Source organism: Tubulanus polymorphus, chromosome 7 (genome assembly GCF_964204645.1).
Source record: "Tubulanus polymorphus chromosome 7, tnTubPoly1.2, whole genome shotgun sequence".
Lineage (NCBI taxonomy): Eukaryota > Metazoa > Nemertea > Palaeonemertea > Tubulaniformes > Tubulanidae > Tubulanus > Tubulanus polymorphus.
In genome coordinates this window covers 16,186,767-16,214,631 of record NC_134031.1, presented here as the reverse complement: position 1 = coordinate 16,214,631, position 27,865 = coordinate 16,186,767, and the positions used below count along the sequence as shown (strand labels likewise).

Genomic DNA, 27,865 nt, shown 5'->3' with positions numbered 1-27,865 from the left:
TTTGTCATTGCAGCAATTTTCAAAAGCTTAAAAGATTGGAAACTCAAAGAGGAAACTCGGATTAAAAATTGAATTTGACTATTTGAAATGTATGTAAAATCAAAAATTCATAATATGAATTTTTGGTAAAATGCATACACACCTCCATATGACTGCAGATTTTCATACCAAGGTGACTACTTTTTAGATAATATTTGAGACAAAAATATAGTCAAGTTGGAACAAAAATAACTTGAATATATCTGATTCGTACGGAAGAATCCTGGGGACATTTTTCATTTCCTCAATCACTTTTAACTACATAAGACAACTTAGTTTATTCCGACTGAAATTACTCTGATTGAGAACTTCGAAAAAATATTGTTTTTACAAAGGTGTCCCCAGGACGCTTCAGCTCCCCCTTAGATTCATGGACCCATAAGGAACTAGCTTTTCTATATTATACAATATAGTCTATCATAGGTGTCTGTTTATATGTATGTCATTGTAAGAATATTTCGGTCTTTATAAGGTACATAAAAACCCTAGAGTAATCAAAATTGATAGATGAACAATTCTGTCGATTCAACATCTCATGTCCATTCTATGTGTTCTTGTACTTGACCAAATCCATCGTAGCATTTGATAGCGATCTGAAAAACTTAAAAGTACAGTTTTAAAATCCAATGTCATTTGGAATGCATCCCTTTCATCTTAAATCTGTACGTTCACTATATTACAGTAAATTAACATCAGCAAGTTACATATACATGTAGCTGCCTATAGATTCATCGCATATTCCATGTAGTACAACACTAACATTTTCATAAATTTTCATAAGGTTCTTCAACAAATTATTTCTCTTCGAGGAAAAAAAAGCATCGTTTACATTACTCCTCACTTTGAGATATAGATAGATAACGTGTTCATGATATTTCTACTTTTTGTCGTGATATTTTTCATTATTTCTCGTTGTTTTTGTTGATTTTTTCTTGTGTAACTCTTGAGTATAACATAACATAATCACCGGCTTCTTACATTATATATATATATATATATTTCCATTATTTTCCAAATGTAACAGCACCAACTTTAATACATATACGAATTTATAATGTAAAAACAATGATATATCGGATTCCCCCGTTGAGGATATATTTTTGTTCATATAGGGGCTACAACTACAAACGATAAAAAATGACAGCCTAATCGACAAATACTGACAGGTTTCTGTTTTTGCGTCCATTCGGCAGCAACGCTTCGACAGCACGTCGCCTTCTACTAATTGAAAATTCTACTTCATTAACTACCCGTACACACTAGATGGCTCAACGTCCACAATTTTCTACGTCGAACAATCGAAATTTTTAGAGCCTGCGAATGTTTGTGTTGTGAAGCCTATATTATATATATTAACAACAAGATTGTGGAAATGTGACTGAGTTATTAATCAAAAATGGCCGCCATCTTGAAAAATGGCTGCTACAGGTTTTTATGCTGAATTTTCGAGTCCGAAAACCCAGTTTTTTAATGTTCTCAAAAGCATAAAATAGACACTAAAGATTGCTGAAATCGGTGATTTATATCGTATTCAGCATACGCTTGGACAAATGGCGGCCATCTTTAAAAACGGGCCCAGATGAGCGTATGGGTACCGCTTCTGAAATTGAAGCCATGTATGTTACCATCAAACCCTGATAATTTCATAAAATCCTCACAATGTGCAGTATCATTCTGAAAGATAGGATCTGGAAGCTTGACTACTAACTAGCCATCACTGAATAACGCAAATAACGACTTGGACAGCTTGCGCATCACGCTTTACCCTGGCCTTAAAAATTCGACGTACTATAAAAGTCTAAAAGTCGAATTTTTAAAAATGATTAGCATGGATGGATGCATGGATGCATGGATGATATGGTGTCCAACACAAATATAAGATTGAGCATTTATTCTTATTGCAAAACTTCAATCAAATCTTATACTAGCCTCTTTGAAATCGTTTACATTAGTCGTTACTATATACATTATATAACATGGTACGAGGGGCTCTGGGATTTCATACATTTCGTCTGATCATCATTACGGTCAGTATTCACTTTTCAGCGTTTCCAGCTATTTCCATTTGGTTATTTCGTACCGTCGTCGCGTGACTTCGTTTGCTTGTAGGCAAGAGAGTCTCTTCGTTGTAATTAGCGCCGATTAGTCAATTATGCCTCGCAGTTTCATGTTATTAGACAAAGCGCATCCTGATACATAATCGTTATACAACGTCGCGTTAATGTCCCGAAATATTTTTTCTGAGCGAGTACCGTATCTCAATAATTGATCATGTTCGGCAACGGAAGCAGTTTTCATCAGCGCAGCCGATATTCAGCCATTGAATTCGGTCTTATAATCTGTATCAAATACGTGCACCCGGTTACGGTTGTAATCGGTATTTTCGGTAATGTCGTTTCGTTGATCGTTTTCCCTCGTCTTTGGAGGAGAATCGACAGCGCCAGCGTGCAGTACCTATTTCTGTTAGCGTGCACCGATACCTGCGTTCTGTTCTCTATGGGTATTCTATGGTGGCTCGACCATCTTTTGATCGTCGTCGGCACGCCCGTTCATATTCTCGTCACGAACTTCCTCTGCAAAACGACCGTCTATTTGTGGTGGGGCGCCGCTTGGCTATCGGCATGGATCATCCTGTCGTTTTCGGTTGAACGGTGCGTCAGCGTCTGGGCGCCGTTTCGTCGCACGTCGATGACTACGAGCCGTCGTAAACGATTCCTCGTCGTTTTGGTCGTCGTAGCTCTCGTCACAAACGTAGAATTACCCGCCGTGATGGGGATCATACGCGGGGCGCAAACTGAAATCCCTCATTGCGAGTGGAACAGTCGAATTCTTCCGGTGTGGTTACGCGTCCCCTTAGGACTCAAGGGCCACGTGTACAACCACACGATTCCGTGGATCGCCGTTTTGACGCTGAATATTTTCATCATTATCGGCGTCAGGCGAAGCCAAAACGCGTGGAGTGAATCAAAGCAAACAACTGGATCAGACAAAAATGAAAGGAAATGTATAATAAATCTGTTAGCGGTATCAACGGTTTATTTTGTATTCATTACACCTTACAACATCACGGCTGCACTTTTCCATCATTTGGCGCGTGCGTTTGACGGCTGGTCACATCCAGACGTCACTCATTTTCTCTGGGTTTTGAATTCATTCGCGACGACCGTTAGCTGCTTTAACTACGCGTTAAACTTCGTGATATACGCTTTTTCGTTCGACAAGTATAGAGACGAGGTTAAGGCGTTATTCGCCTTAACGAGGAAACATTTGTAAGACATCATTCTACACCGATCTCATTAACACAGGTTTTTATATCGCTTTCGTATCGCATTGTTGCGAATTAGAGACATAAATTTACATGACTGATAACTATAGAAATTTACACGGTTTGAAGGGTGCTAAAACTGTCAAAATCCATCCATGTCCCAATGAAATATGCCACGCGTCACAAATTAGTTTTAAAAAAGGAGAAGAGAATGACTCAACAATTACACGACAACAGTACCCTATCAAAATGGCGTCTAGTCTAGTAGCTGTAGCTTATTCGAATCATAAGTTTGGATTCGATGGTTATCGGATTCGTTCGAGTTTCAGTCGTTTGGTCGGCGAACAACCTCCACACCAAGCACGGCATTTAAGTAATACATTTTGACGGTTTGCCCATATTCTTTTCTCTGCGATGACGTTAGCGTATCCAGAAGCCTTCCAGTCAATCTGAATTGATGAATACATGTCTATATCATTGCAGATTTCTAGAAATCGACCGCTAGATAACTTTCACCCGAAGTCAGCGAGCATGAAAAGTCATACAGATATATTTCTTCGGTGTACAGGAGAATTTTGATAACATGGAAATTGAAAAATGAATAGATATAATAAAAAGATGATTAGCGCGCGTATTAGGTATACAACATAGAATTTTTCTGTGTTTTCTGGAATTTCAATGAAACGAAATTGAAAAATGAATAGCTGATAATTACTATTTACTCACACCGGGAGCAATTCGGTATCCTGTACCAGACAAGTTTATACGCGCAGCTCCATCAGTTTTGCTGCACGACTTGGCCTCGCCGTACCTCGCTGGTTTCCAGTTGGATGGACGTTTGGCCAACCGTTTTGACGTGTCCGCGAACGTGAAATCGTCGTTAATGACATATAGTGTCTGGAGCGCAAAAATAACATTGGCATTTCAACGTTTTGAGAAGTTTTTTTAGACGAAGGTACGGAAGCGATAAAGGGCCTCGAGTTGTCGCGTTCAAACTCGACAAGTCGCCATATTTATGTCGACATATCGCGATATATCGCGTCAAGTCGACATGAATATGTCGACATATCGTGACGTTTTCGCGACAAATTTCGCTTTTTTGCCCATTACCCACGGGACAAGCCGTCATTTGAAGACATGTCTAAATGTAAGATGAGGACACCAGTAATATGACGACTGAGTTGTAAGTCGTCATGAATATGTCGACTTGTCGCGAGGAAAGTGGTCGAGAAAGCGAAATATGTCGTCAAAACGTCAAGATATATCGACATATTCATGTCGACTTGACGCGATACATCGCGGTATATCGACATAAATATAGCGACTTGTCGAGTTGGAACGCGACATCTCGAGGCCCTTTATCGCTTCCGTACGAAGGTTCTGATTCTTTTTACTCATACAATCGAATCATTCAAAATCATAGGAACCGATTATATGAAAACGTTTTCATTCATTGTTCCCATTTTTACGGAAGTACGGAAGCGATAAAGGGACTCGAGATGTCGCGTTCCAATTCGACAAGTCGCTATATTTATGTCGATATATCGCAATATATCGCGTCAAGTCGACATGAATACGTCGACCTATCGTGACGTTTTAACAACAAATTTCGCTTTTTTGCCCATTTTCCACGGGACAAGCCGTCATTTGAAGAAACGTCTAAATGTAAGATGAGGACGCCAGTGATATGACGACTGAGTTTCAAGTCGTCATGAATATGTCGACTTGTTGCGAGGAAAGTGGTCGAGAAAACGAAATATGTCGTCAAAACGTCACGATATATCGACATATTCATGTCGACCTGACGCGATATATCGCGGTATGTCGACATAAATATGGCGACTTGTCGAGTTGGAACGCGACAACTCGAGGCCCTTTATCGCTTCCGTATATTTTTGTAATAATGACAGAATCGTTTAGTTAACTATATATTATGATATACTCACGTCAAGATTAAGGCGAATTTTACTGAAATAGGATTCCGAATACATATCGTAATAACGTCTGTAAGGATTTATGTTAGGTTTTGATGTAATCGCGTAGTTAGCGCCTTTTCCAGCTGGCAGAGTTAGATATTCTTTAGGTCCTGCTTTCGACGACATGTTGTAACAATAAATGGCGACGCTTTCTTTAAAAATACCGTTCAAATAAAGTTGATAAGTGCCATCCTCCGTGATACCATTAGCGACTAAATGTTTACAACGGTTGGGAAACAGGCGAATATCTACAAAAATGAAGGCACTCATCGTGAATAAGAGTTCATTCAAAGCCGAAACAACACTTTTGAACAACTGATATTCGACTCAAAATTCAAATTTGTACAATATTTTCTGGTTTATCCTATTTCTACACTGCAGATTCTTGATATCTCGATGATGAGGTTCCCGCTCACACCAATCGATGCATAACTTTTTCATCCGTTGGTTGGGACTGAATGAGCTCGCATTTTAGGACATCGTTTTAACCAATTTATACGGAAGCGATAAGGGGCCTCGAGATGTCGCGTTCCAACTCGACAAGTCGTCATATTTATGTCGACATACCGCGATATATCGCGTCAAGTCGACATGAATATGTCGATATATCGTGACGTTTTGACGACATATTTCGTTTTCTCGACCACTTTCCTCGCGACAAGTTGACATATTCATGACGACTTGAAACTCAGTCGTCATATCACTGGCGTCCTCATCTTACATTTCGACGTGTCTTCAAATGACGGCTTGTCCCGTACGGAAGCGATAAGGGGCCTCGAGATGTCGCGTACCAACTCGACAAGTCGCCATATTTATGTCGATATATCGCGATATATCGCATCAAGTCGACATGAATATGTCGATATATCGTGACGTTTTGACGACATATTTCGTTTTCTCGACCACTTTCCTCGCGACAAGTTGACATATTCATGACGACTTGAAACTCAGTCGTCATATCACTGGCGTCCTCATCTTACATTTCGACGTGTCTTCAAATGACGGCTTGTCCCGTACGGAAGCGATAAGGGGCCTCGAGATGTCGCGTACCAACTCGACAAGTCGCCATATTTATGTCGATATATCGCGATATATCGCATCAAGTCGACATGAATATGTCGACATATCGGGACGTTTTCACGAGAAATTTCGCTTTTTCGCCCATTTTCCACGGGACAAGCCGTCATTTGAAGACATGTCTAAATGTAAGATGAGGACACCAGTGAAATGACGACTGAGTTTCAAGTCGTCGTGAATATGTCGACTTGTCGCGAGGAAAGTGGTCGAGAGAACGAGATATGTCGTCAAAACGTCACGATATATCGACATATTCATGTCGACTTGATGCGATATATCGCGGTATGTCGACATAAATATGACGACTTGTCGAGTTGGAACGCGACATCTCGAGGCCCCTTATCGCTTCCGTAGTCCCGTGCAAAATGGGCGAAAAAGTACGGAAGCGATAAGGGGCCTCGAGTTGTCGCGTTCAAAGTCGACAAGTCGCCATATTTATGTCGATATATCGCGATATATCGTGTCAAGTCGTCATGAATATGTCGACATATCGTGACGTTTTCACGACAAATTTCGCTTTTTCGCTCATTTTCCACGGGACAAGCCGTCATTTGAAGACATGACTAAATGTAAGATGAGGACGCCAGTAATATGACGACTGAGTTTCAAGTCGTCATGAATATGTCGACTTGTCGCGAGGAAAATGGTCGAGAAAACGAAATATGTCGTCAAAACGTCACGATATATCGACATATTCATGTCGACTTGACGCGATATATCGCGGTATGTCGACATAAATATGACGACTTGTCGAGTTGGAACGCGACATCTCGAGGCCCCTTATCGCTTCCGTAAAAAAGCGAAATTTGTCGTGAAAACGTCACGATATGTCGACATATTCATGTCGACTTGACGCGATATATCGACATAAATATGGCGACTTGTCGAGTCGGAACGCGACAACTCGAGGCCCTTTATCGCTTCCGTATATTTACGATAGCCAGAAGGGAAATTCATAAGAATACCGGTTGCCACTCGAAATCACGATACCTATTCATACTTCTCCGGAAACCTCAACTCGACTGGCGTTAGAATTATTGACATTGCTGTTTGTTTTTTCCTCATCAGTAAATAGAGGTTTGTGCATATTAATGCTTTGAAAAGATGACAAAGCACACTTACCATATCGGTTACAATATATATCACCAGCACACTGAAATGAGTTGAAAAAATCGTATTCAACCGTAATAGCAAAAAAGAGAAATCTGCGTCCAGATTTCGCTCTTCGAATCCTTCAAATCTTCTATTCAAGTCCGTTAGATCCCGTTCAACTGATTTGCATTGTTTAACAGCAAAACCAAACAAAATTGTAAAACAAAATTGTCTACCTGAATAAAAGCTGCACATTCATTTAAGCTGTATATAAATTAAGATAATGTGAAAAGATGGAAATAATATCTTTCTTTGCCGTTAAGATGAAACTAGATAAATTAACTATTTGGTCTTTGATTCAAGAAACGAATTTCGCTTTCTTACAACTTACCCTGAATTGAAATATAGTACCGTCTTTTACTCGCAAATCCACGGCTCCATCTGGTAATTTTGAACTCAACTGACACAAAGTTTCATTAACATTAAATGATAAACAAACTTTTCTTTTCAAACATCTCGTGACGCATTCGAAGTTGGAAATGTTCCTGTGCTCGGCAATATACGGCCCGCGTACTGCAGAATTCGACGACGCTCCGAAATGTTGACTTATCTTAGAAACTGAACAGTGAATCACCGAAAAGAGTAAAATGACAGCGAAAACTCGCATTTTGTTGTTTAGACGAAGGAGTTTCATCTAAGGCGAAGTTTACCACTACCAGCGCACTGGTGGATACGAATACTGTTTATCCATTCAGTTGGGGCATCTCTGCACGAACTAACGTCGACTATCGAAGAAATATTATTGATTTTTCCCGTCTATGATAATATTGTATCGTGTGAACGTCATGGCTCAAGTCCATTATAGCATTAAATAGTTCCAGCAGAGACTTATCACATTGGACTGGTATTTGGAATTAATCCGCCAATATTGGACTGGTTGAATCTTACGACATTACGCCATAGGGACGTGCGAACATACCGACATACCGACAAACCGACGAACCGACGAACCGACAAACCGACAAACCGACGTACCGACGAACCGACATACCGACAAACCGACCAACCGACGAACCGACGAACCGACATACTGAAAAACCGACATACCGACAAACCGACGAACCGACAAACCGACCAACCGACAAACCGACATACCGAAAAACCGACGAACCGACAAACCGACATACCGAAAAACCGACGAACCGAAAAACCGGCATACCGACGAACCGACAAATCCGTGCGTGGATTACACTTATATAAAGTGGCTGGGATCGAGGGGCTGGGTATATACCTGGATTACCCTTGTATAAATTGGCTGAGATCGAGGGGCTGTGTGGTGCATGGATTACCCTTATATAAAGTGGCTGGGATCGAGGGGCTGGGTATATGGGTGGATTACCCGCCGATTGCCCTCATATAAAGTGGCTAGGATCGAGGGGCGGCGTGGTTGCGTGGATTACCCTTATAAAATGTGGCTAGGATCGAGGGACAGGGTTTTTCCGTGGATTATCCGTGGCTGGATCGAGGGACTACGAGTATGTCGGTTCGTCGGTTTGTCGGTATGTCGGTTTGTCGGTTTGTCTTGAAAAGTATTTCGAAGCCGAATTATTCCTTTTCTAAAAATGTATCTTTGAGCGGGGAACTATTCCACGCTATACTGGACTTGAAGTGGCCCAGAGTGGCTTGCATATTTGATGACTCATTGATGTATATATAGGAGGGGATGGGATTTTTCTGAGATTGGCATCGAACGCGTTTTTGCATTCGAAAATATGATCGAGGTCTCCACCGATATGGGACGAACCAAACAACACCAACGACAAACGAACTACAAACCAGACAGACAAACAACCAGCGGTGGTTAGTTAACGGACCTGTTTAATGAATCTAGAAATCGAACGTCGAAAGTAGTTGACTACTACACAAAATTACAAAAACGGCAATAATAAGAATGTATTTCATAACAAAATAGTTACGTAACCAGATAACTCCAGACTATTATTAATTACAGACAAAATTCTTATTTCAATTTCGTTGTGTGCAAAATTTACAGCAGATTACAAGCACATTAAATTTACGGTAGATATAAAACAAACTAGACCAAATTTCATGCCAAAGAAACGCCTAAACGCAAGAAAACGGCATAAAAGGTTTACATTTAGGAGTTGAAATTACAGTTTATCATACAGAAATAAGAGAAATAACAAATTTGTGAAAACTTACAACTATTTCCGCTGTGTCATAATACTTATGGCTCAAAAATGTACGTAAGGCAAGAAGTGAATGGGTGACAGAACATTGGAGGATTAAACTCGACACCCGAATGCGAAAATTCTACTCAAACCCAGCGGTCTGGAAACAAAAAAAGATTCGTTGAAATGGGGAAACGTCCAATACCGCCGCCCAAATATCCCACACCCAGAAGAATCCCTCCACCCAGAATACCCTCATATGTGTCCAAAATACCTCCACCCAGAATTTAAGAAAAGATACTATAATTCTATTGTTTAGATGTATAAAGTACCACCAATATCGACTATATTTTTACATGTATAGGACCATAATGTACTACGGTATAATACGGTACAGTTTCTAGAGAATCCAGTGAATCCAGTTCACGTGTTGTTGGATATTAACTGTATAATCATTCCTCTTTGATTTGTACAAACAACGAGATCTGGATTATAGAATATTAATTAGTTTATCATATGTCTTAAATCTAATACTAGATTTCTCTGGAAACAATATAGGAAACAAATCAATACTTAGATTGACGCCTGATGATGGCTTAAAGCATTTAGCCGAAACGTTGCTCTTGAATATAATCATTTTGATATAAAAACTTTTCATCATTGGCTTCATTATTGTGGGATTTCTCTTGTTATCATCATACACGGATATTATGTATCTTTCCATCTCAATATTTAGATTATATAATATTAATTAGTCCTATATTCTAAGAAAACAATGTACTGAATTGCGGTATACACACTGAATTCAGTTCATTTCCATTCAACTGCAACAATGTTCTTCTAACAATATACTGAAATTAACGTTTTACTTTGTTTTGCCCAATTAACTACTTTTAAACTATAGAACTTTGGTTTATTTCAACAATGAGTATGGCCTGCAAATTTTTACTTCGGGGGGACCAAACATTCCTTCTAAAAATTGTATCACTAATACGTTCCTAATTTTTGTCCTTCAGGCATAAACCCACTGGATCAAGGCCGGGAGGTATTTTGGACACATATGAGGGTATTCTGGGCGGAGGGATTCTGGGTGTGGGATATTTGGGTGGAGGTATTTTGGGCGGAGGTATTATGACCCGTATTCCAGTAAGACGTGGTTCCAAAAAGTAAGTTAAGATGCGATAAGGGAGCGTTCAGAAATTACGTACCTCAAAATCTCCCGTTTTTCTGACTCCCCTCCCCCTTGTACCACCTTTGTACCAAATACACTGACCCCCTCATAGGTACGTACCATGGCCACCCCCCAAATTATATTGATGCAAAGAACACAAATAAAAACAAAATACAAAAAAAATATAAATACCTGATTCCAACAAGTGCGTGTATAAGATCGATACCGGTACCTGGTATGGGGAATTCCCAGTTGAAAAACACCAGTAAAACACCAGTATCGGCTATTTTCATTTGAGTTTTGGTGCATAAAGTACGTACCAAGATTGATTAATACCTATGGTGGCTGATTCGGGCCATGTAAAAAAAATCACAAATGATGCAATTTTTTTTTACAGACGCCTAAAAGTCGTTTTATCGCGCAATTCAACGAGAAAAAGTCGTTTTATCGCGCGATAAAACGAACTTTTTCGTTTTATTGCCACGTTAAAACGAAAAATGGCGCGATAAAACGAAAATTACCGGGTTAAAACGAGAAAAAGTCGTTTTACTGCGCGATAAAACGAGAAAAAGTCGTTTTATCGCGCGATAAAACGAACTTTTTCGTTTTATTGCCACGTTAAAACGAAAAATGGCGCGATAAAACGAAAATTACCGCGTTAAAACGAGAAAAAGTCGTTCTATTGCGCGATAAAACGAACTTTTTCGTTTTATTGCCACGTTTAAACGAAAAATAGCGCGATAAAACGAAAATTACCGGGTTAAAACGAGAAAAAGTCGTTTTACTGCGCGATAAAACGAGAAAAAGTCGTTTTATAGCGCGATAAAACGAACTTTTTCGTTTTATTGCCACGTTAAAACGAAAAATGGAGAAAACGGAATTTGTTCTTTCGTTTTATCACGATGTAAAACGAATAAAAAATCATTTCATTGCGTTAAATTTTCGTTTTATCGCGCTATTTTTCGTTTTAACGTGGCAATAAAACGAAAAAGTTCGATTTATCGCGCGATAAAACGACTTTTTCTCGTTTTATTGCGCAATAAAACGACTTTTAAGCGTCAGCAAAAAAAAATTTGTAACGTTTATGATTTTTTTATTACATGACCTGAATCAGCCACCATAAATACCCCCTCCCTCAAAGTACGTACATTTTTTGCTGACCCCCATCCCCCATGTACCACTTTGTACCAAAATTCAGTAACCCCCTCCCCCAATTAAATGGGCAAATCCTTGAATTTCTAGGGATTAACGGACACGTTCGAGCTTTATAACACGTCGAATCGGGGCGCAGAATCCACATAATCCATGACATTTAATGACAACTTTCCGGCGATCCTTTGCTATGTGTTTGTTGTTCATAAGAGGCTTGTGTCCCAGGAGTACCCAGTCAACCTAAAATAGGTATACGTTATCAATGTCAGCAAAGTGTAGTTAGAAATCAAACATCTCGTGAAATTAAGCAACTACTTAGGGGCTTCCTGCTGCTTACTATCCCGATAAAAGTTTTATCGGGATAGTAAGATAAGGTTAGAAATACCAAAACTACGGAAGCGATAAAGGGCCTCGAGTTGTCGCGTTCCAACTCGACAAGTAGCCATATTTATACGGAAGCGATAAGGGGCCTCGAGATGTCGCGTTCCAACTCGACAAGTCGTCATATTTATGTCGACATATCGCGATATATCGCGTCAAGTCGACATGAATATGTCGCCATATCGTGACGTTTTCACGACAAATTTCGCTTTTTCGCCCATTTTCTACGGGACAAACCGTCATTTGAAGACACGTCTAAATGTAATATGAGGACGCCACTAATATGACGACTGGGTTTCAAGTCGTCATGAATATGTCGACTTGTCGCGAGGAAAATGGTCGCAAAAACGCAATATGTCGTCAAAACGTCACGATATGTCGACATATTCATGTCGACTTGACGCGATATATCGCGATATATGGACATAAATATGACGACTTGTCGAGTTGGAACGCGACATCTCGAGGCCCTTTATCGCTTCCGTATATTTATGTCGACATATCGCGATATATCGCGTCAGGTCGACATGAATATGTCGACATATCGTGACGTTTTGACGACATATTTCATTTTTTCGACCACTTTCCTCGCGACAAGTCGACATATTAAAAAAAAATAAAGGGCCTCGAGATGTCGCATTCAAACTCGACAAGTCGCCATATTTATGTCTCAGAATATTTGTCATTTGTATTTGTCTTATCAACGTGTTTATGTGGTTTTGAATATATCCTTAAGTTTGCGTCTTTTCAAGTTGGCAGAGTTAGATATTCTTTAGGTACGGAAGCGATAAGGGGCCTCGAGTTGTCGTGTTCCAACTCGTCAAGTCGCCATATTTATGTCGACATATCGTGATATATCGTGTCAAGTCGACATGAATATGTCGTCATATCGTGACGTTTTCACGACAAATTTCGCTTTCTCGACCACTTTCCTCGCGACAAGTCGACATATTCACGACGACTTGAAACTCAGTCGTCATATTACTGGTGTCCTCATCTTACATTTAGACATGTCTTCAAATGACGGTTTGTCCCGTGGAAAATGGGCGAAAAAGCGAAATTTGTAGTGAAAACGTCACGATATATCGACATATTCATGTCGACGTGACGCGATATATCGCGGTATGTCGACATAAATATGACGACTAGTCGAGTTGGAACGCGACATCTCGAGGCCCCTTATCGCTTCCGTATTGAGGTCCTCCTTTGTTGTAACAATAAATGGCGTAACAATCCGACATGTTGTAACAATAAATGGCGAAGCTTTTGTCAAAAATTACGTTCAAATAAAGTTTCAACTTTCAACAATTCTTTTAGACAAAGGTGGAATTAGGTATGGTTTCTGATTGATATTGATTCGTATGATCAACTCATTCACAATCACAGAAACCGATCATATGAAAGGGTTTTTCATTCAATGTTTTCATTACAATCGTTTTGTAAACTTTATCTACTTACGTCAAGATTGATGCGGATTTTACTGAAGTAAGATTCCGAATACATATGGTTTGTAAGTTGATTTTTGTTTATGTTTGGCTTCGATATCATCGCGTAGTTAGCGCCTTTTCCAGCTGGCAGACTTAGATATTCTTTAGGTCCGGCTTTCGACGACATGTTGTAACAATAAATGGCGACGCTTTCGTTGAAAATACCGTTCAAATAAAGTTGATAAGTGCCATCAACCGCGATACCATTAGCAACCAAATGTTTACAACGGTTTGGAAAGACATGAATATCTACAAAAATAAAGCCACTCACTATCTAAATTCAAATTGTAAATTTCATCATATTTCTAATTATTCCAATTATGGTTCAGTTAAATCGTGAATAAAACTACATGCAAAGCCAAAAAAAAACCCAGTTTTGAACAACTGATATTCGACTCTAAATTCAAATTGTACAATATTTCTGGTTTATCCTATTCTATAATGTGGATTCTTGATTTCACTTCTCGCAACAACGAGAAGGCGATGCTGAGAATGCCTCCCACACCAATTGATGCAAAACCTTTTCATCCGTTGGTTGGGACTGAATGAGCACGCATTTTAGGACATTGTTTTAACCAATATATGATAGCCAGAAGGGAAATTCATAAGAATACCGCGGTTGCCACTCGAAATCACGAAACCTACTTATCCGAAAACCCGAACTCGACTGGCGTTAGAATAATTCACATTGCTGTTTGTTTTTTCCTCATCAGTAAATAGAGGTTTGTGCATATCAAGGCTTTGAAAAGATGACAAAGCACACTTACCATATCGGTTACAATATATATCACCAGCACACTGAAATGAGTTGAAAAAATCGTATTCAACCGTAATAGCAAAAAAGAGAAATCTACGTAGATTTCGCTCTTCGAATCCTTCAAATCTTCAATTCAAGTCCGTTAGAATCCCGTTTAACTGATTCGCATTGCTTAACAGCAAAACCAAACAAAATTGTAAAACAAAATGGTCTACCTGAATAAAAGCTGCACATTCATTTAAGTTGTAAATTAAGATAATGTGAGAAGATGGAAATAATATCTTTCTTTGCCGTAAAGATGAAACTAGATAAATTAACTATTTGGTCTTTGATTCAAGAAACGAATTTTGCTTTCTTATAACTTACCCTGAATTGAAATATAGTACCGTCTTCTACTCGCAAATCCACGGCTCCATCTGGTAATTTTGAACTCAACTGACACAAAGTTTCATTAACATTAAATGATAAACAAACTTTTCTTTTCAAACATCTCGTGACGCATTCGAAGTTGGAAATGTTCCTGTGCTCGGCAATATACGGCCCGCGTACTGCAGAATTCGACGACGCTCCGAAATGTTGACTTATCTTAGGAACTGAACAGTGAATCGCCGAAAAGAGTAAAATGACAGCGAAAACTCGCATTTTGTTGTTTAGACGAAGGAGTTTCAACTAAGGCGAAGTTTACCACTACCAGCACTGGTGGATACGAATACTGTTTATCTTTTCAGTTGGGGCATCTCTGCACGAACTAACGTCGACTATCGAAGAAATATTATTGATTTTTCCCGTTTATGATAATTTTGTATCGTGTAAGAGTCGTTTGCATATTTGATGATTCATTGATGTATATATAGGAGGGGATGGGATTTTTCTGAGATTGGCATCGAACGCGTTTTTGCATTCGAAAATATGATCGAGGTCTCTACCGATATGGGACGAACCAAACAACACCGACGACGAACGAACGACAAACCAGACAGACAAACAACAGCGGTGGTTAGTTAACGGACCTGTTTAATGAATCTAGAAATCGAACGTCGAAAGTAGTTGACTACAAAATTACAAAAACAGCAATAATAAGAACGCATTTCATAACAAAATAGTTACGTAACCAGATAACTCCAGATTTTATTAATTACAGACAAAATTCATATTTCCATTTCGTTGTATGCAAAATTTACAGCAAATTATAAGCATATGAAATCTACTGCAGATATATGAAATAGACTAGACCAAATATCATGCCAAAGAAACGCCTAAACGCAAGAAAGCGGGGCACATGTAGGACGTGAAATTAGACTTTATCAAACTGAAATAAGATAAATAACTAATTTGTGAAAACTTACAACTATTTCCGCTGTGTCCTAATACTTATGGCTCAAGAATGTGTGTTAAGGCACGAAGTGAATGGGTGACAGAACATTGGAGGATTAAACTCGACACCCGAATGCGAAAATTCTACTTTGAAAGTTCCATTTTGATGTGTCCGCGAACGTGAAATCATCTCGACCAACCTGTGAAGTCTGGAATGTATGAACCGGTTTGATGTTCAAGTTAAAAGGTTCACTTCATAGAACAATATGAAAATCAGATAATTAAGCTCACTTAAGCATACTTATAGAATTTTCACTCACGTCAAGATTCAGGCGGATTTTACTGGTTTCATGTGATTTTGAAGTTATCCTGAAGTTGGCGTCTTTTCCAGCTGTGCAGAGTTGGATATTCTTTAGGTCCTGCTTACGACGACATGTTGTAACAATAAATGGCGACGCTTTCATTGAAAACACCGTTCAAATAAAGTTGATAAAGTGTCATCCACCGTGATACCATTAGCAACTAAATGTTTACAACGCTTCGGAAACAGGCGAATATCTACAAAAATGAAGCCACTCACAAATTTTTAATTGCATCATATTTCCAATTATCATAATGATGGCTCAGTTAAACTAAAGATAAAAGTACAAAACGACCATAGCGATGTCACCAGCAGTAACATCCGAATATATACACAGGGGCTCGTATTTGAAGTTTGGGGGTGAACTGTAGCTTAGATCGCCCTGTATCCCTGGTATGAAAATAATAGTACCAGGGATGCTGGATGATCTAAGCTACAGTTCACCACAAACAAATACGAGTCCCTGTGAATATATAGGCCTAAACATGGATTCTAAACCGAAGAGTCAACGGCCTAACGAAAGGGACGATTAATATGCTATAAAATTGGTGCAAATCATTTTAACTTACTCAACAATGAAAACTTACATTACATTCAGCTATCTTAATTCATAAACGAATGCCACCCGGCTGTTAGGGCTATCATTATGTACAAATTTGCCAGCTACGATATTTATATAAATACAATTTTGTTATGCTGGGAAAAATTATGTATCTATTTTGGAGCAATAAACTAGCCTTGAAACTTACAACTACTTACTTTATACTAAAATACAGTACAATGGGCGTAATTCGATCGTATACACCCAAATATGGACCAGCTACTGCAAAATTTGATAAACTTCCAAAATATTGACCTATCTTAATAGAATCACATCGAATCGACGAAAAGAGGACAGCGAACGAAAAAGCTCGCATCATGTTGATGATGGCTGTGCATGATGATGGTTGTTCAGTGAAGTTTCCCACTGATGTATGTGTCAGTGTTTTGCTGTCGAGTTGTCTCCTGTAAGTATTTCCTGAGAAGCATATCCTGGTAAATTAACGCTGAAAATGACGGGTTTGATTTCGGAAAATGTACTCTTATACAGACATATTTAAGTTGCCCAGAAAACCACCTAGTAACAGTACAAGGGCAGGTGCAGGAAACTGTTAGTCTACCATGGTTAGCACTAACAGGGTTTTCCGGCGCCCGCGCCAGATGATTGGTTGCAGGATCCTAAATACCCTATATCACGGCTGTTTAACCGATGTCGATGATTAAATAACTGACTAGTTCTGATTGAAATGAAACAAACACGTTGCTATAACAGACGATCAAAGATTTTTTTCGCTTGCATCGATTAAGAGTTCTAGAAGAGTACTAAAATTAGTAACACAGTTTGTAATCATTAACACTTCGCTTGGACTTTATTGGATTCGATCGAGTTTCAGGGCGCCGGTCGGAGAACAACCTCCGCACCAACCATAGCACTTAACCGTCACTTTTTGACGGTCTGTCGATATATTCTTGTATGTCAGTCGTCCAGCGTAGCCATAAGCTCTCCAGTCAATCTGCAAAAATCCAAACCAAGTCATCTTAGAAAACAACCCAACTAAAAGTATTCGCAAAAGAGCTATTCTCAACTTGTAAATGCGATATTAATTTTCCGAACTATTTTCTTCAATTAATTTTTTTTTCTAATTGATGTAGCTGTCATGTACATCCATATCGTTTTTTATCCATCCCTCGGATACACGCCGGATACAAACCGAAGTATTGATTTTAAAACGATAACGTAGAACGTACACCGGGAGCTAAACGGAATCCTGTTCCAGATAAGTCGATACGGACAACTCCATTCGTTCTGCTGCACGATCCGCCATCCCCGTAACTTGTCGGTTTCCAATTGGTTGGAAGAACTGGTAACCGTTTTGACGTGTCCGCGAATGTGAAGTCATTTCTTACCACATGAAAAGTCTGTAGAGAAGAAAGTCATTTGACTCAATAGATGATGACGACGATGATGATGATTAATTTTTCATATGCAATTTTAATAGAATTAATGAATAAACAACACACATTAAAAATGCCCTAGAAAAAATAAAATAAATAAGATAAATAAGATAATCAGACGAAACTAAAAAATAAGTGTGACAATGATCGAAAAGCTTTTAAAATCTTCACATCAAAGGCAGTTCAAAAGATGCCTTAAAACATTGTCATTATACTTACGTCAAGATTGAGGCGAATTTTACTGAAGTATGATTCCGAATACATATTGTATGTGCGTTTATTTTGGTGTATGTGCGGCTTCGATGTAATCGCGTAGTTGGCGTCTTTTCCAGCTGGCAAAGGTAAATATTCTATAGGTCCTGCTTTCGACGACATGTTGTAACAATAAATTGCGACGCTTTCGTTAAAAATACCGTTCAAATAAAGTTGATAAGCGCCATCAACCGCGATACCATTAGCAACCAAATGTTTACAACGGTTTGGAAACACACGAAAATCTAAAATTACAAAAATGCGATCTTAAAATACGAAACATTTTGAATCTAATCGTCTGCTAAAGCCCGCCGCACACGGCACCGAAATGCATGTAAGTTGTTGTAGATGTTTCTTTTTAAACTCACGTTGGAAAAGTAGACAGTTATAGGAGTAGAAATGGTTAACGAAAATCAATTTTCCTGTTTCAGTAATGATTATCGTGATTGTAGAATGTCAAGAGTCCACAAACACGTGGATAGAAAGAAACACTATATCAGTCGTTTAAATAATGCAGAATTATGAGTGTGACGAGTAAAGTACTTGTATACGTTTTATCAAGTAACCTTATTTCATAGCTCAATTTGTTTTGTTCCACATGTGTAGGGTAAATTCCTTAAACCAAAATTAATGTTTAGTTGAATAGTATAAGTTGCCGTATATATTTTGAAGAGCGTGCTGATGGTTATGAGTTATGCACTAACTTACCGAATCGTCTGCAGTAAATGTCACCATTGCACTGAAAAATAGCGTAACGAAGCCCGATATATTAGTTTTCGATCTTCAATCAAATCCATTTTTGATAGTCTAAAAACTTGAAGAATTGGAGTAGATGTTGAGTCATTTAGCTTCTAAGATTTTTTGCGATCGCGCAGTGTCTTAAAAAGGTAACGTGTCATGCACGTATTTATTGTTACGCGGCAGTTTTTCTTAACTCGAATCAAACATTATCACATAATAAGGCACGTGATAATCCAAATATATGGACTTCTAAGGATATATGTTCAGGAAAAAACCAGAACCGCAGAAAACCAGAAAGCATCAGAACCGCAACAAACATGAATTTTTGGCTAGCTTGCCAATTTGGTTGTATACAAGAATCTAAAAATCACGCATGGGGCCATTATGGTTGCCCTTGGATGGCGAATAACACACGTATGATTATTATAGTGTTAATTTTATATTTTCTTGTGTACAGTTTGTATTCATTTGTATAAGTTTTAAAGTATTTGACTACATTGCGTCGATACTTACTTTATATTGAAACACATTACCGTCCGCTATTTCAAGATCCAAAGCATCCGTTGGTAGTTCTGAACTCAACTGACACAAATTCTCGTTGTAATTAAATGATGAACAGTCCGATTTATCCATACAACTGCGGACACAGTTTAACGGGGCTAGGTTTTTATATTCCGTTAGATACGGGCCTTTCATCGCAAAATTGGATACACCTCCAAAATGTTGATTTATTCGCACAAATTCGGACTGCAATGAAGACGGAATAATCGCGCACGATATTGTTATTATTATTATGACATTCAACGACATCTTTACCCACCGAGGCTTCATCTTATTTTGAATAGAATACTCGATTTTTCATTGGCATTTTGTCGATGTCACTATCATGAATATATAATGGGTCACGTGATGCACTTTTTCATCAACGAACGCAATGGTGTAAATTTGTCCCACGTAATCACGAAAGTGAATTTCAATCACGAACCATTATCACGGTATGTTTTTAATGATTCCCCTGATGATAGTTTTTAGTGAAAAGCCTGAAATTCAGATTTATAATGCAAATCTGTATAATGATATATAGATTTTCAGCGTTTCTATTTTCTAGCCCGGCTTCGTGATTGTGGGACTTATATTCAACTCTTTTTCGTGACTCATTGCGAAGTTTTTCCTCGACATAATGGTATACATATCTTGTATGATTGTCGAGTATGTTATATAAGATAAAGAGTTATTATTTAGCTTCATGCAATAAGTTATATACCGAATACTTGAAAAAATACACTTTAAGATACAAAACAACAATTATTTTTACATAAAAATCGGTGTGGTTTCAATTGAAACCCGGAGAGAAGTCACAAACTTATATCGTACACTGCCCAAAGTGACCGAAGCATTCATACATGCATGTACTAAACAACCCTTCACCGTACCCACAATCATGAAAGGTCGGTAAGAAAACAAAAACAATTTCAAGAAAAATCATATGCACACTTGAAGTATAGATAGAATACTATTAAGGTTTTTTTAAGAGATATTAATGACACGTGCATATATAGACAATTCATTTGAGATGCTGACGAATCCTAAAAAGAATTGACTGATACAACCCCATAGTGTCTGGTTGTATCTCCCTCTATTCAACAATTGAAAAAGGCTTTATTTCTTCTAATCGTTCGGTTGCCATTCTGAATAGCTGGTTTCGTTTGTTTTTGTGTGTACTAACGATTTTGACGTATTGACATTCACTTTGTGGTGTCTAGAACGGGCTCTTGAAACGGGTGATGCATATGTTCTCTTCACACGAGTTGATAGATCCAGAAATATTGATAACCGAGCCGTTTTTAGTATGAAAATAAGTCCTTACATGAATTAAACACGCGCATATCCCTGATTAATATGGCAAATACTAATCGATTATATGGGCTTGAATTCTCCCGAGACTTGACACATTCTACCAGCGCAAAGTTCTCGCCTTTTAAAGTCATTACAGCCGATTTACGCCATATCGATTGGAAAACGAAATAAGTGATTTATACGACGGACCCTCTAGGGTTAGGAATCCTCTGGGGCCGGTTCTATAAATTTGTACATTACCTTTAACTCAGGAAAGACCGTATATGCTCTCGCCTTGAACCAGAATGGATGATTGCTTAACGATGCCACCACCACACTATATAGTTTTGGATACAAATCTAAATGAGCCAAGGCCCATTTCACAGATGCGTCGTCCTGGGGACGAAATTATTCTTTTTTGTCGATTTAAAACTTTAAACAGCAAATATTTATTCGATTTTCTATTGAATTTCATGTTTTCATTTTTATACTATAGGCAGCTATTCAATTACGACTTTAATCGCTTTTAAACCCAGATAGAATGATCGCAAAACACATTAGTTTTTTCATTTATTATTTTCCGTCTGGCTGTCTATAACATATACTCAACAACGCTTCCATTCGCAAAATGCATGGTCATAATTAATTCACGAAATCCATGTATACAGTATCGAAAAAAACATGGTTGTTCCACAAAAACTTGCACAAGCGTGGCAATGTGGAAACGCGCTATACAGATATTCTTTATTATTGTTATTAATCTATAAAATTCGATTCTCGTTGTTAAAAAAATACTCAACTCAAACTAAAACGGAAAATTCTACGATCTTGTTAAATTAATCAGCGAAATTCATTCTCTAGAATAACCTTCTCTGATATTTGTTTACACTGACCTAGGAATGCATCCTCTCTCTAATTCATATTTAAAATATAAATTTAGTTTCTTTCTTAGTTCGCATGCACTCATTTTACAGTTCACATCTTTGTATGAATCATATATTTTTCACTTTCATTTTCTTTTCTTTTTTACTTTTATTTTTCTCACTGTATTTAACGTGTTGTTCAACACATTATCGTTGCATGGAATTTCATATACTGTTCTTCAGCCTCAATCATGATATGATTATTTACCGAATAGGTTTTTGAATCTTTCGATTGACAATAATATATGTACATCGCGTAGATATGAAATGATCAGATTTGACATTCAACTATATTGAGATTATCTTCGTTGTTTCTTTCTGTACTAGGCGGCATTCCCGCTCTCCTTACAGCTAAAAACCAATGGTTCATTTCACAAACGCATAAATGATTGATATCGTCGATCGTAACGAGACGTAATGAAAATAGTAACCCCCCCCCCAAAGAAATCTATATCACATAGTTATGATTATATCATAATCATTTCATTACGGGAACAGGTAAGTTTGTGAAATATTCATATGTGTATTTGTTATAATACTAATGAGTGAATAAAATTAATCGAATCACAACTAATTATAAATTCTGTCTAATCTAGATTGATTCATTTGTGGCCAAATAGGACATTTTTTGTACTGCGAAGCGTATAGCATAGCATTTGAATATAGAATACAGTGTCTTTTTAATTTAATTGAAATATGTACTAACTTATACCTCAGTGTCTTTTATCACTGGTGCAATGAGATACAGACGATATGGTAAATACTTCAATCTTTGCCAACATCCGTCCAAATATATCTGCATTTCATTTTCAATCGTCGCTTGCTGTCATTTTAGATGTTGGCCTGTTTCCGAACCGTTGTAAACATTTTGTTGGTAATGGTATCGCGGTGGATGGCACCTATCAACTTTTTTTGGACGGTATTTTTAATGAAAGCATCGCTATTTATTGTTAAAACATTTCGTCGAAAGCAGGACATAAATTATCTTTACCAGCCAGCTAGAGAAGACGCCAACTACGCGATTTCATCGATGCCACACCAAAATGAACCCACATACAAAATGTATCCGGAATTTTATTTCAATAAAATCCGCCTCAATCTTGTCGTGGGTTCTTGTGTAACCTGCGATGCTTGGATATTCAAATGAGTTAATACGGACTGGTTGAAACTGTATTTACAATTTACAAATTTTCAGAATTTATTGGTCGATATAAGTGATTTTACATTCGCGGACACATCAAAACGGTTACCAGTTCTCCCCGCCAATTGGAAACCGACAAGTTACGGGGATGGCGGATCGTGCAACAGAACGGATGGAGTTGTCCGTATCGACTTGTCTGGGATAGGAATCCGTTAAGCACCTGGTGTAAGTCCTATATATAGTTATCGCTAATATTTCTAAATACGGTACTTCGGTTAAAAGCGTGTATCCGAGGGGACAAAACAGCTGTACACAACAGCTACATCAATTCCTTTAGAAAAAATAGTTATCGAGAAAATGTATATCAAGTTTTCAAGTTGAGCAAATGCTCTTTCGTGGTTCCTTTTTTTGACTTTTTTGACTATTGCAGATTGACTGGAGAGCTTATGGCTTATGATGGACATACAATGATGGACTGACATACAAGAATATATCGGTAAAGTTATTTAGCTATGGTTGGTGCGGATGTTATTCGCCGCGCCTTGAAACTCGAACGAATACCAATAATTTCCTAGTGAAATGTTAATTAACCAGTTAAGTACAGGACGTCAACCTGAAGCAGTAACGTGCCAATGTATGCATTTCTATTCGTGTACAAGTACTACGAAAGTAACTCTGTTATCTAATTAACCGCAAAACTGGCAGTCCAGTGGGCGTTTATTATTGGCATTTAGTTTTCATATCGATAAACCTACGGTATATCGTTGAACTATACCAGTCATTCACTTTTCAACTGTATCCATATTTGATGGCAAAATGTGTTTTAAAAATTAGACGTCTCACCAGATCGATCTCATACGGGATAATTTTGCACCGAGAAAAACGTCCGCGCCATACACTGTTTTCCGGATGATTTTATCCGCGGTACATTTTGCTTCGTGTCAACACGGAATGGCAGTTCGGTAGCTGTAATTATCAATCAGACCCGCTCGTCTGGCATCGGCTGCAGTTTCTTGTAATAATTCGTCGGCGCAAAAAATGGACTCGTATTCACTGTGTATAGATCGCAGACGATACCGTTGTAAACGAAACCCTCGCATTTGTCGTCGGGTCGACAAATTCGAGCACATTCGATATCCGATCGCTTCTTTACTGTTTCGTATTTCTCCACCAGGTGATTTCTGTTACCTTGCTTACGGAAATTGAAATCTACCTCAAAATGAAAAAATAGAGAACTACTTGAAATGCAGAATTATACAATTTGTTTGTTTGTTTGTTTGTTTGTTTTGGTTTTTACGTCGCTTGGATCTTGGTTTCCCTAGACTAACCCTATTGGATTATTCATTTAACCTCACGACGGGACTACCTTTGAAGAGTTGCCCGCACACTGTAAGCAGCCATTAGGACGCGAACCTACTTATCACTGAACACTGATAGTGGATGCAACAGCATCACGCCTTATCTGACCGAGCTACAACAGATGGCCGTGGATCTGGTCACAAACTAATTTCCAACTTTTAAGGTTATAAAAAAGAGTTGTTTAGTACGTGATTTTACGTGATAATAACCTACTTATTTGCCTGCTGTGGTCGATGCTTACTTACCATTGAATTGATCGGGAGCTTTCGAACCGTAAACTTGCACTTCACACAATGTCAACGCTTCCGAGTTACCAGGTTTGGTGATGATCACGAAATTTCCGACTATCGGCGACGCACACGTGAAGTTCCTCTTCTCGCCCAACATCATAGATCCAGTTTTGTGAATACAAGTGTTATCAGGCGTGACGTCCAGCGCGTACTCCGGGACCGGTCTATCTAATGTGACGAGTATGTCAAAGTCCCTCAGTCGTGATGCTACAAATACAAAGACCAAACACAGATTTACGTATACTTAACCCAAAACTGTCTTTGATTTTGATAATAATAACTGTCATTTTCGTTAAAAATGGCCTACTTCCAAATCTCGATGTAGGCCCAATAAATTTAGGCTTGAACTTGGACTTTATTAACAACTCAAACCACATTACAGTGATACATTGATGAGGATACAGAAATATTCATGTAAAACAGTTACAAAAAATGTAGAAAAAGAAAATAGATTTTAACAATATTTACACACCAGCACTCGATTTGAGCGTTTATCTTTGATTGTAATGTTCTTACATAAAACTAGTATGATAATATAGTTAAATATATTTAACATTTTTTGGTATAAATTAACCCCAGTCAGTCACTTGCCGGTTCAGGCTGGATGATCATAGTTTACATGAACCCGAACCGAAATTCTGTAAATTCGACGGCCAATCACGCATTTGTACCCTGTTCGATTTCTGATTTCAAAAGCAAACCCCCTGTTTTGCTACGGCACGTGTGGTGGGTTTGAAAGGCACATCAAATCAAGTTAATTCAAATCAAATTCACCAATCAATGAATAAGAGGGGCTATCCCTATTTTAAGGTCAAACAGAGTGGCTTTTAGATTTAAGATATATCTAGACGCAGCCACATACTACGAAGAGGTGGAATGAGGTTGTTCTTACCACAACAATCCGCCCTGTTGGCAACATAGACATTTCTGACCAGGTATTTTCTCTTCAGGTCGACCATCCACCAGTGATTCCCAGCGTTGGACATCGTTGTTTGCGTGCAAGTGTCTCCCGAGACGAAATATCCGTTCGTGTTGCCATCGACCGCTTTAGCGGCACTTCCGTACGCTTGTCCCGGAAAATATTCCGTGCTCATCTTGGCCGGTCGATTCAGTGCTAAGTTTACCCCTGGCAACGATACGAGAATATGAGATGATATCATACAGATATTGAAAATAATAACTTCAATTTGAAAGGATGAGATTTTTGTACCGAATGTTTGCCGATTAGGACATACATCGATATTTTCATAGATTACCTTCAACAACCTGAGCAGTGATAACTCTAATTCCATTTGAAATAAAAAGACATGCGACGCACACTCGGAAAACTGCTGACTCTGTTATTCTCATACTTTTCGCAGATATTGAAACCAAAAGATCAAGAAATCAAATTTTCGCAGATTACGCATAGAATTTCAATTCTAATTTCCAAAGAAATTTCTCACGTGGCTTGAAATAATCCTACATGAAATGATATAAAGTAACACAACATTTACGTATTTCGCGAGATGGTGGTAATGTTCGGTCTAGAGAAGCTAACAGCAGTACGACAGCTCTGTCAAGATGCGCTAATTGTTATTACAATGATTTTCAAACGCGAACGCTAAGGAGTTTTACGTCAAGAAACGCCTGCCGAGGATCGTCGTCACACGGAAAATCATTAAATTGCCATAAACAACGCTTTTATCGCCGATTTAGATTAGACGATTTTCACGACTGAGAAAATTCGCACATTTACGATCGCGCGGTCGTGAGATATTTATCGATTGATTTAGCTGCAAGCGGATTATATTTTTCTTCCAAAGATGAACAATCGTTCAGTCATTATCTGCTGATAACTTGATTGATTATAGGAAGGTTAACGGGGGCATCCCTCTGCGCCGATAACAGACGTTAAATCTAAAATATGGAATATAAGCTCTAAATCCTCCAAACCGTCTGGGGTATCATCAAATTATATACGTTTTTTCTTACAAAGGAGACTGGAGCCATTTTTCATATATATTCTCTTTTAGATGACACAAAATTGACTTAAATTTCAATTGTGGTTGGAATATTCGGAATACATAATATGCGCCTGAGTTTCTGGAACCAGAATCAGAGAAAACGACACGCTCTATCCGAACGAAAGAAGTTAAAATGACGAAAACTGTTTATTTCGTTAAAATAAGACACACTATAATGATATCAAAACATATACCGGTAAAACTTTACAGCAAGTTACAAGATACTTAATTTCGTAAGACGACAAGAAAGTAGTCTACATGCTAGCATTTTCCTCTTCAATATAAAAGAACAACTTAAAGTCCGAAAAACATAGATTACATAGTAAGAACAAAAACCCATTATGTACGGATTAAAAGTTTTTAAAAACTGTTTTTATATCTAATTTCACACCTGACGATGATCTCTACTGGGTGAGATCGAAACGTCGTTTTCTTTTAATTTTTTGACTTAGTGAATTCTCGACTTTCTAAAAAATTTTAATCCGTACGTAGCGGGGTTTTACCTTATTATCCGTTCACAGGGGCGTTGGAAGCAATTTTTGATTGCCGCGGCCAAATGATTTTGGACAGGTTCTAAATATTGCCGCGGCGAATTTACTTAATTTCTTCAAAAATGTGGTATTCAAAGAAAAAAACGTCATTCAGTAAATTATTGCCGCTGCAGTCGCCGCACTTCCAACGCCACTGGCTCACCACGTTTGATGGTGGTTATTCAACTAATACATTACATGGATTGTATATTTCATACATTCATATTAAGATAAACTTCAATATCCATACATTAAACATCTATTCCAATTTGCATTTAGATATCGTTGTTTCGAGTACGCGCAATAAGATGAAATAACTAACACGCGTTATGCATGCGTTTGAGATGCACGTTACGGTTACTGGCGTCTTTGAACTTTCGGCCGCAGACGTCACAGCTGTACGGTTTCTCGCCGGTGTGAATGCGCAAGTGTTTTTTGTAGTTGGCCGTGTACTTTTTCGGGAAGATTTTATTGCATACTGGACAGATGAGAACCAATTGTGGCTGACAATTGTAGGACGCCGCTTTC

General features: G+C 38.3%; 4 protein-coding genes across 7 annotated transcripts; 1 reads left to right on the top strand and 3 right to left on the bottom strand.

The window, feature by feature from the left end:
- Positions 1 to 2,310: 2,310 nt before the first annotated feature.
- On the top strand, positions 2,311 to 3,312 carry LOC141909203 (putative G-protein coupled receptor 139). The gene has a single exon (XM_074799589.1). The coding sequence runs from the start codon at positions 2,311 to 2,313 to the stop codon at positions 3,310 to 3,312; it is 1,002 nt and encodes a 333-aa protein (XP_074655690.1).
- Positions 3,058 to 8,289, bottom strand: LOC141908868 (A disintegrin and metalloproteinase with thrombospondin motifs 9-like). 2 transcript variants are annotated; one of them, XM_074799108.1, is made up of 5 exons: positions 7,841 to 8,289; positions 7,480 to 7,510; positions 5,251 to 5,528; positions 4,031 to 4,201; positions 3,058 to 3,753 (listed from the first exon to the last, which is right to left on the bottom strand). In XM_074799108.1, the coding sequence occupies exons 1-5, from the start codon at positions 8,141 to 8,143 to the stop codon at positions 3,610 to 3,612; spliced, it is 927 nt and encodes a 308-aa protein (XP_074655209.1). In that variant the 5' UTR covers positions 8,144 to 8,289; the 3' UTR covers positions 3,058 to 3,609. The 2 variants fall into 2 exon arrangements, with proteins under 2 accessions (XP_074655209.1, XP_074655210.1); XM_074799109.1 differs by having other exon boundaries at positions 3,614 to 3,753; positions 4,020 to 4,201.
- Positions 8,290 to 16,964: 8,675 nt separating this feature from the next.
- Positions 16,965 to 21,190, bottom strand: LOC141908761 (A disintegrin and metalloproteinase with thrombospondin motifs 9-like). Of its 3 annotated transcripts, none has more exons than XM_074798948.1 (6): positions 20,979 to 21,190; positions 19,766 to 20,292; positions 19,220 to 19,250; positions 18,479 to 18,756; positions 18,053 to 18,223; positions 16,965 to 17,817 (listed from the first exon to the last, which is right to left on the bottom strand). In XM_074798948.1, exons 2-6 carry the CDS (start codon positions 20,081 to 20,083, stop codon positions 17,674 to 17,676), a joined length of 942 nt encoding a protein of 313 aa, XP_074655049.1. In that variant the 5' UTR covers positions 20,084 to 20,292; positions 20,979 to 21,190; the 3' UTR covers positions 16,965 to 17,673. The 3 variants fall into 3 exon arrangements, with proteins under 3 accessions (XP_074655049.1, XP_074655050.1, XP_074655048.1); XM_074798949.1 differs by lacking the exon at positions 20,979 to 21,190 and having other exon boundaries at positions 18,479 to 18,591; positions 18,673 to 18,756; positions 19,766 to 20,558; XM_074798947.1 differs by lacking the exon at positions 20,979 to 21,190 and having other exon boundaries at positions 19,766 to 20,524.
- Positions 21,191 to 23,939: 2,749 nt separating this feature from the next.
- On the bottom strand, positions 23,940 to 25,820 carry LOC141909116 (fucolectin-like). The gene is made up of 3 exons (XM_074799495.1): positions 25,694 to 25,820; positions 24,757 to 25,008; positions 23,940 to 24,361 (listed from the first exon to the last, which is right to left on the bottom strand). The coding sequence occupies exons 1-3, from the start codon at positions 25,785 to 25,787 to the stop codon at positions 24,132 to 24,134; spliced, it is 576 nt and encodes a 191-aa protein (XP_074655596.1). The 5' UTR covers positions 25,788 to 25,820; the 3' UTR covers positions 23,940 to 24,131.
- Positions 25,821 to 27,865: the final 2,045 nt, after the last annotated feature.